The 9,652-nt window shown below is 43.2% G+C and overlaps 1 protein-coding gene across 1 annotated transcript in view; it reads left to right on the top strand.

Annotated features, from left to right (window-relative positions):
- NFKB1 (nuclear factor of kappa light polypeptide gene enhancer in B-cells 1) overlaps positions 1 to 9,652 on the top strand; it is a 46,080-nt gene that overhangs the window by 33,130 nt on the left and 3,298 nt on the right. Inside the window, exons 14-19 of the mRNA XM_010133663.1 lie at positions 241 to 382; positions 3,614 to 3,728; positions 5,767 to 5,968; positions 7,144 to 7,313; positions 8,162 to 8,264; positions 9,149 to 9,273. Coding sequence (XP_010131965.1) covers positions 241 to 382; positions 3,614 to 3,728; positions 5,767 to 5,968; positions 7,144 to 7,313; positions 8,162 to 8,264; positions 9,149 to 9,273 — 857 coding nt within the window. The remainder of the gene's footprint in view (positions 1 to 240; positions 383 to 3,613; positions 3,729 to 5,766; positions 5,969 to 7,143; positions 7,314 to 8,161; positions 8,265 to 9,148; positions 9,274 to 9,652) is intronic.

The raw sequence follows: 9,652 nt of genomic DNA, 5'->3' as shown, positions 1-9,652 counted from the left end.
TTCCTGCTGCCTGAATGCTCCCCGGGCACCTAGGTTTTCTTCCAAGGGACTCATTCTCTCTATCCTTACCTCTCAGGAATAATTAGCAACATGTCTCAGTGAATAATGCTTGGTGGTCTGCACTTTGCATTTCTTTGCATTTCTTTGCTGCAGTTCTTTGCAGCACAAACACCTGTCAAAAGACGGTGGAGTTGCAAGGAAGACAACTGAACTGATGACGACAAATCTTTTGTGTTGCAGATGGTCTGTTCCTGGAGAAGGCCATGCAGCTGGCCAAGCGTCACTGCAATGCTCTCTTTGATTATGCTGTAACTGGAGATGTGAAGATGCTATTGGCTGCTCAGCGCCATCTCACTGTTGTCCAGGATGATAATGGAGACAAGTAAGTCCGGCCTGTTCTTACTGGGTTACAGTCATGTTTTTGATGGCAGAATAGTGTAGTCAGTTTGTTCTGTCCTCTGCGAGTGCAGATTGTGGATTGCAGCACTGCCCTAATTAAATAAATATCATTCTCCTTTGTGCAGTTTGGGAGAGGTACATCTGCGATTTAGACATTTTGGTTGCGTTTGCAGAAACGTCACTCACAGCACAGAGTTCACTGATCCAGTACGTGTCAGAAGTTAATCTGGTCACTGAGGGCATATTGAGCTTGTCATGAGTTTGTTTGCCTTTTTTTTACCTAAAATCTTGACTTGAGCATGAAGCATTATGCTTGCATCATATACTCAGTTGATGGGGATCCTCAGCTTTGTGCTGGAGGAGAGCGACCTGCTTTTTATTCCATGCAAGCCCTTAAGACTTCATAGGAAGCTTTAAGTTACAGATGCACTGGGAGAGGTAGAAACGGTAGCTGCAGGGTCAGTGCTGCTTTTCTTGCCCAGATGCAAAGTTCTTCCCAGAGGACAGTATTTTGCTTGTGCTCACATCTGTACTGTATTATTGTCTTCAAGAGATTGCATGGATGTCTGTGGTGGTCTTGGCTGCTAGTATTTGCTTATGAGCCCTTCAATAAAGTGAGCTGGAGTAGAATTCGTTTTGTTCTTCTGCAGCTATGCAGATCTGCGGGACTTGGAGAGTGAAATACAGTGAGGAATTAATAATGAGTTGTTATTGAAAAGCAAATTCAGTGGAATTGGTTCCAAAGACATGCAGAGATAATGTCTTGAATAAGGGTGACACATCCTCACCTTTTAGCTGGCAGGCCTCGTGCAGGCCCTGTGTAATCACTTATGTTTCCTTAAATTGCAGTATTTTGTGCAGTAGAAGCCATATGAGCCTTAAGGTGTCCAGCTGGATGGAAAATTACAAGTGACTGAGACACTCTCTCCCAGTGTTCAGTTACTCTGTGAGAGGCTACTACTTTCACTCCACTTTCCATGAAAATAGTTCTCAGATTACTAATAAGGACTGCAGAGACAGAGATAGCTACTTTACTTGCTGTGCTTTCCAGCTGGCAGCCTAATGTCTGCTTTGAGGAAAGCAGGAATATGAACGAGGCAGGAGTTAGCAACAAAATCTGCTAGCGCTTTGGACAATACAGCTTCTGTGTTTAACATTAAACAAACAGGAAGCGGAGGGTAGAGGAGTATTGAGCAGGTAGGACCTGCATTTGAATATCAGTAATGTGCTCCTCAGGTTTGGACTTGCAGGGCATTTCAACAGAGTCAAAATACTTTTAAGAATGATGGTAAATAGTTGCTTTCTTCCTGGATCAAGAAGTACCTGCAAGTATGTGAGGCTCAAGCTCATGCTGCCTTTCAGCTGGGATGGAATTTAGTCTATGAGCATGTAATACACTAAATTACTTGGCAGCTTTTTGACAAAACAAAGTTTTGGTGACTGTCTCCCAGCTCTCTTGCAGGAGCTGCTTAAAAATAAAAAAGGTCAAAACTCATAAATCAATTTCTCTAGTTTTCACTTCAATCATTAAAATTATATGGCAAAAACTAAAGAATTTTTTATGAAGATTTTTTAACATTTCTTTAAAGAAATGCTTCTGTCAACAATCTTGCTCACCTTTCATCAAAGTAGTATGTAGGGCATGAAAAAACCTTTAGTGGGACCCTGTGTTGTGTTCTGTGGCTTTGAGACCAAATACATTAATCTGTGTATGTATTTAGTGTGTATGTACGGTGGGCACTCAGTAACACCAGCTGTTACTGCGTTTATACCAGTACCACCAGTAGCACCGCTCCCCAGAAGCCTGGTGGTATTAAGTTACTCTGCCTTGATGGTGGTCTGGTCAGCATGTCTACTACCCTGCCCCTACAGCGTCACGTCACCTGTAGTAGCAGGGTAAAATTGAAACACTTGCTACAAGAAGGAGAACTAAAGGCAGCAGGAAAGAAAATTTGTTTCTGAAGTGAGATTTGGAAATAAAATGTCAGCATTACAGAGTATAATAAGCAGCATGTACCAGAGAGCAGAGGAACTCTCATTTATGGTAGTGGTGGGACTGTTTGAACAGCACGGGGGAGCTGAAGGAGGTGAAGTGCCATGGTACTGCCAATGTCAGTGTGCAGCACCACTAAAACAGGCCCTTCGAGGGTGAGTTTGGTTTAGAAATCTTTTTTTTTTTTTTAAAAAAATACCTTCTGGTTTTCAGTGCTTCCAGTCTCCATTTCAAGATGACTCTATGCCGTGAACAACAATGAACTTTTTTTTTTTCTGATGAATGTGTAGATCTGAGTGGATCAGGTGTTTCTGAAGCAGCATAACAAACACGCCACATGTCCTGTGTTCATACTGTGTGTCAGCACCAATATGGTAAAAAGATGAGTCTAGAACTTTGCCAGTATCTGGTAAGGGAGAGCTGGGCAAGATAGGTTTCAAAACAAGGAAACCCCCTCTCTGTTAGAGAGGGTTGGTGGGATTCACAACCAGTTTTTTTCCTGGTGTCATTTCCAAGTATGGCAGCGCTGGCTGGTGGTGAAGGACCTGGCTCTGGAGGGGAGCACGGGAAAGGCTGTCGCATTTACCCAGTAGGAGTGGTGAAGTGTCTTGCTATGCAGAGCCACTGCGTCCCAAAATGGGTTTTTCCTTTGGCGTGTCGTCTCTGGCCACTGCTGCAAATCCTGTGGCTGTTAGTCACCGGGCCTGAGCCCTCAGTCATTTTCTGTTTGAAAACGAAGAAGAGAAAAACCCGCAGATCTGGGGAAACCCCCAAGGGAAAATCTGCTGTGGTGGCAGAGGCCTGCGGAAATTCTGAAGGAAGGTTTTGACAGTAAGACATGTTCATGTGCTGCATAATTCAAACCATCGAGAAAACAAAACAGCAAAGAATCTGGGGATTTCAACATGTTCTGAAACACTTGTTTTGTGCTACAAAGTTTGTGGTCATTAGGCTAGTAGTTAAGTTTTGCTGAGGACCAGCAAAAGCTGCCCTGAGTCTGGTTTAGTGATGGAAGGGTTAAGCACAGTTACCTTCCGACTAGCTTTCGTTCATGTTGGGGTTCATTTTAGGTGCTGATATTTAGTGCTGACATCATGACCTCTAACGGTCAGGTGTTTACGTCAGTTAGAATTCAAGCAGATCTACAGCAAAACCTTAACGTTTTTATTGTAATAAATTTGAAAGTATGAATTTGTTAATCTGTTTTTTTGTTTGTTTCAGCGTCCTTCATTTAGCGATTATCCACCTTCATACTGAGCTGGTGAAAAACCTCTTGCAAGTGATGCCTGATTTGAATTATGGTGACATCATTAACATGAGAAACGACCTTTACCAGGTGCGCAGTTGTGGTGGTATAAGCAGGGTTGGTTGTTCAGCCAGTAAAAAAGAAATTGCACAACTTAACATCTGTCTTACTTTTTCTTCTCTTTGTTGGAAAGAGCCCAGATCAGACTGTAATGCAAACTAGTTCAGGAACACAATGACGCATTGTAAGGTGGTGGAGGAGCAAGGGACTATTTTCATGGTTTTAGTTCATAACTCCCCTTTGATGAATGTCTCCATGGGCTAACCGTAGAACACGCCAAAAATACGAAATTCTTCAGTTCTTGTCTTTGTTATTTGACTTCTCTGTTACGGTATGGATTACAGTGTGCCAGCACTGGGCACTCTTGACCTTTCTGACATAGGGTAACTCGGGATCATGAGTCGGTTGCTGCATCATCAGTTATCTGTAGGCATGTGGAAGCTGTAACAAACTGTGCCCTTCCTATAGCCCTGATGGCATTTATGACCATCACACGAGCACCAAGTTTGCCCTTTCATTTCTAGATCAACCTTACAGTGAACAGAACCCAGTCCCCATGACTTTTACCTAGTAGGAACAGAGCTCTTAACAATTCCGTCTCCTCAACTTCACCTGTGACAGAGTCTCGAGTATTTTGTGTTGTAACTCAGACAGGCTTTAAAAAGAGCTGTGGAAACCTGCCTGGAAAAGAATCTGTCTTCAGCTGTGCACACTGTCCAGTTGTCCTGAAAGTGACCAGGTGGACATTACACGGCAGCACTCTGACATTTGTGTCAGTCCTTTTGCTGCGAACGGTAGAGGCAGGGTTTTTATTCTACAGAGACAGTCCCAGAGAGTTTATTTTTCTGTTTCACATTTCATTTTTACGTGAATTAAAAGCAAGTTTGAAATGTGGGGGCTGATGTAAGCAAGCAGAAGATGCTGAGTTGAGTTCTGTGCCCTCTGTTTAACAGAAACAGGAAGCAAAGCTGTGCTCCACACAAGAAATAAACCTTTGACTGCCAGGACCTCTACAGCTATTCCTGCCTTCTACTTAAACCACAAGCCAGTGGTGGGAGGGAATGTGAGCCTGGGCTAGAATTCTCCTGTACAGATATTCTGAAAGCTGAAACATGCATGTACTTTGTGGATTCGATAATTAATGGCAAATATGTTGACAAATGTATTGACAAACACAAGCTTATTGCACAGAGCTGGAATTAGTCTTTATGGAGGTGGAATCTTGTGCGAGTTTTAGGTTATTTCAGTATTGTAAATACAATTTTGCTCAAACCTTACTGAAATTATTACTGTTTCAACCCATTGATTTCTGAATATGTGCTACATGATGATGTTCACTGGCAACACTGAAGAATGCAGCGTACAACTGGCCTTTGCAAATACTTGAAGCTTTTTGGCCTTAGAGCTGCTTGGTGCTGCAGGTGTCTTTGCACAAAAACAGAGAACGTGCAAATAGAATTGGATAGCTAGGCACACACTGTGTAAACGCACCGCTGCTCTTCACCTCGACAAAGGCACAGAACAGCGGGATTTTCTTCTTTCCTGTGCAGTCATTTTGAGGGGTAAGGAAGTCCAAAGCCCTTGTCTGCAAACTTCCCATTCATGAGCAAAAACTAGAGCACAGTTCAGTGCCAAAGGCAGATTTGAGCAGGCCCCGGAAAGTGCGTGTGCTCCCTCTGGGGTAAGAACTTGGCTGCGGGGCAGCTGGAGGCAGGGTTACGGTGTCTGGAGGGCACAGGGATTATCTCATTCCCCAAATCCCTTGCACTGCAACCCTGAAATAGCCAGGTCAGTGCCCCGGCTTACAGAGTAGGCAACATCTTTGTTCCTCCCAAAGCCCAGCTGCTGACGCTGGTGAGGCGAGGCAGCTTTTATTTCCAGTAAGTAGGAATCGTCTTTGTAGTTGGCAGCAGCAAAAAAACCATATGCACATACACAGGCTTTTTCATTTCTGTTAGCTTTGGAGTGGAGTAACATCTTCTCACACTAGGAGCTTCTGTGAGTCTGAGATACCTGTAGAAGCGATGTAGCTGTTGCTTATCTTACGGCTTGCTTCTGTCCCCTCTAGACCCCCTTGCACCTGGCAGTAATCACAAAGCAGGCAGAGGTGGTAGAAGACTTGCTGAAGGCTGGAGCAGATGTCAGCCTTCTGGATCGCCATGGTAATTCTGTCTTGCATTTAGCTGCTACTGAAGGAGATGACAAGATTTTAAGTCTGCTCCTCAAGCATAAGACGACATCTCCGATGGTCGACCTTTCCAATGGTGAAGGTATGGAAAGATAACAGCTGTATTTTATACTTGCTCACTGGACCAGCACTCCTCAGTTCCTGCCAACAGAGTGTTTCTACACAGGTCGATACAGGCCTTGGAAACAGCAGCTTTCCCCATTTTGCGTATGCTGTCCTTGGCTTTTATATGGCTGCAGTCACAGATGAGAGAACACAGATGTGCAGGTTTTTTGGTTATACAGAACATAAAGATTAGCGATGGCCATATAACACAGTATGGATTTGAATTTTTACTACTGTAGTTTCTCTTTAATCTCACAAAACCTCAAGCATTTCCTGTGTTTTTTCCTGAGATCCATTATGTAACCACTTTAAAAAAAAAAGTTAATCCCCCCAGCAGAAAATGTTTCCTCCCCTAGTGAAAGAAACTCTGTTGAAAATAAATTCTGGATGAATGTTGAGTTTCACGTCTGGTACTTTGTGACCATATAGAATTAGAGCCTACAAAGCGGCCACACATTCTCCCATTTTTCAGTGGCACTTGAATTTAGTACTTCTGCTCTAGTAGATGGTAAAATGTCTGACCTAAAAATGTCATTCAAAAAACCGTGTTACCTTCCTCAGATGCGGGGCTCGGTTTGGTTGGGGGCTTGGTTTTGGTTTTGTTTTTTTAAATACAAGGCTTTTTTATTATTTTATTTTTGAGCTGGTGTAGGTAAGCTTGAGGTGATTGATAGAGCACTGTGACCTTACAGGAGGATGATACCGAAATATATCAATTATTTCCTAGACTGTTTCTAAAAGGGACATTCAGTAGCTGACAGGGCAAGTGCAGGGTGCCTACTACTTGTTCACTACCAAGATGCAGATTTTCTTTTTAAGGCTACTCTCCTTTGAGGCAAAGAGATGCTCTAGGCTGTTTAGCTCCTGCCTTCTGTTCCACCCTGTAATCTGATGGGGTTTATTTTTCATGCATGGCTTTGACTCACCAGCAATAGCACAACACCAATTTATGCACAAAGAACATTTTTATTAACACCATCTTTTAATGTATAAGCAGGCAAAATAAGCCAGGTCTGCTTAGGTAGCTACAGTGAATCTCACTCATTTTACAAGTCGTATAAGATACAGCCACTTCAAAGCTCATTACTCTGACATGATTGCTGCATTTTTCAAATATTAATGCGCGTGACGGATGGGTTTTGTTTTGTGTAGGTCTCTGTGCAATTCACATGGTGGTGATGGCAGACAGCATGTCCTGCCTCAAACAGCTGATTGCTGCTGGAGTTAACATCAATGCTCAGGAACAAAAATCTGGACGAACTGCATTGCACTTAGCTGTCGAACAAGAGAACGTTCCTTTGGCAGTCTGCCTTTTGCTTGAGGTAAGGGCAGAATTGCTTTCTCCCAGGTCTTTTCACTTAAATATTTAAACTCCTGAAAACTCTTAAGTGCTTCCGAGGAACAGAAGTACGAGTTTTTTCCTGTTTGTTTGTCTTGATTACTTAAATTGCTGAAGTAGCAAAGTTATTGCTAGTGTTATTCCTCATTACTTGTTCATTGCTGCTGGTGAACCTTTTGCCCGAGTTGAGGCATTTACACTTAGTGACCCTGACCCGCCCACATATGCCAGGTCTAATTTGCACTGAGTAATAATGGCAGCCAACGTAACTCTCCTGAACAAGTTAATCACTTCATCTGAGAGAAGTGGAATGGGCACACAGATGGGCCGAGAGATATTTCTAGGTATACACAACTGTTTGCCTCCCCTCTTTAACACCTTGGTCCTAGTGTGGTTAATTCTGCATGCCCACAGCTGGCCGCAGTAGCTTTCCTCGCTCTGTCTGTACAGATGTGCCACCAGCCTGCCTGCTCTCCTGAAGAGCAGCAGGAAGGCAGAATTCTGCACACACCAGTTCAGACTCCCAAATGCTGCGGGTAATTGGATGGCAGAACTCTTACGTGGAGTGCAGAGTGGCTTTTATCTGCCTGACCTGCTCGGGTTTTTACACAGTGCCTCCTGGTGAAACTCTGGAGCACAAAACCACCATCTGTTCCTGCATGCAGACAATTGCAGCTACTAATTCCTTCTTTTCAGACAATGACTGGAGTTTTTATGCAAACAGGTGGGGAATGGTGCTTATTTGCAGAGTAGCAACATTTACACAGATAGGAGTCTCTGCAGCTGTAATGTATAGACAGCACTTTTCTTTTTGTCACTGAATAAAACCAGGGAGATGCAGATGTGGACAGCACTACGTATGATGGGACAACTCCTCTTCACATAGCAGCTGGAAGGGGCTCTACAAAATTGGCAGCAGTTCTCAAAGCATCAGGTATGAAAACAAATATTTGCTGGAGCGTTTTCTTTCATGGTGGCAATTCAGGTTAGAAGGCTGCAAGCAGGAAAGAATGTGCTGGTGAACTTGTTTAATGAGAAGAAGAAATCAGACGTTAAAAGCATGAAGGCTTGTTTTTCTCAGGAAAGTCCTATTTTCAGGTGCTGTGCTGCTCTTTAGCACCATCTTATGGCTAAAGAAGCAAATTATGTTAGTCGAGGAAAAATGACCTTGAGCACTCCTGGAAGGTTTTTGAGTATTTATTTTGTAGCTCTTGTCACTGAAGCAGCAGAGAAGACACCTTGTTACATAGCTGGGATAAGTTTGCTTTACAAACAAAACCATAAGGCACTGAAACATGAGCTTGTTAGTGTCTCGTATTTCGTATCACTGTGGAAGAGTTATTTCGAATATTTATTGGACCATTTTTTCAATTGTATTTAGACCCGACTTTTCTCCTTTGAAGCAGAAATCCAAGTCTCCCATTGCTCTGGCGCTGTGCTTATTCTTTTAAGAATAGCCACACTTTCTCTGACACCGTAAGAAGCAGCCCCACACCATCACGTCCATGCTGTGCTTGGTGAGAGCCAGAAGTGGGACTGGGAGTCAGTCGATACAATCACAGCTTGTCCTGTGGGCCCTCATGCTCTCCTTGTTTTTTTTCCCTCCGGTAACGGAGAGTAGCATTATAGAGAGATGTGCAGCATTTAACTTTGGCTGATAAAAAAGATTATTTGCTGCCTTATTCCATACAAAATGTAACTTAGCTTGAGTAGCTAAAGGTTAGATTTGCTATTCAGACTTCAAGCGCATATTTTAAATATTGTTGAAAAGCAACTTGAAGCTTTTTCTTAGGAACTTTTTTTGCACGTGTTGTCCAGGTGCAAATCCTCACATTGAGAACTTTGAGCCACTGTTTGACGTAGATGATGTGAAAGATGATGGAGATGACGATGAAGGTATTGTGCCTGGAACAACACCACTGGATATGGCGGCCAGCTGTGAGGTGTGTATGTGGTCTGGCGTCTTTTTCTTTGGGGTTTTTTAATAACAAACGATAGCTCAGCTCTGTCAGCCAGCTCCCTTCTCTGCATCCACAGTTATTTCCGTGGTGACAAGCTACTAATTTGCCATCGAAAATTAAACTAATTCAGCCACAAAAAACTTCATGAAATAATAGCATTGAAAGAAAACTCCACTTAACAGACTGCGTCTGCTGAACAGGGATGACCAGGCACTTCTTGAAATAGTTGCACTACAGTCCTCAATATGGAAAAGTCTTTAGCTAGATGGCAGCTTCTATTTGAAGGCCCACTCTCAGAAACGCTCTCCAGCGGGTTTCTTTGCTGCATGTCCTTCAGAACTTGCAGACTGTGTGTAGGGCA

The sequence above is a fragment of the Buceros rhinoceros genome, unplaced genomic scaffold (assembly GCF_000710305.1).
Source record: "Buceros rhinoceros silvestris isolate BGI_N320 unplaced genomic scaffold, ASM71030v1 scaffold5483, whole genome shotgun sequence".
In the NCBI taxonomy this organism is placed as follows: domain Eukaryota; kingdom Metazoa; phylum Chordata; class Aves; order Bucerotiformes; family Bucerotidae; genus Buceros; species Buceros rhinoceros.
The sequence above is the reverse complement of the archived record's forward strand: the minus strand, read 5'-3'. Positions and strand labels throughout refer to the sequence as shown.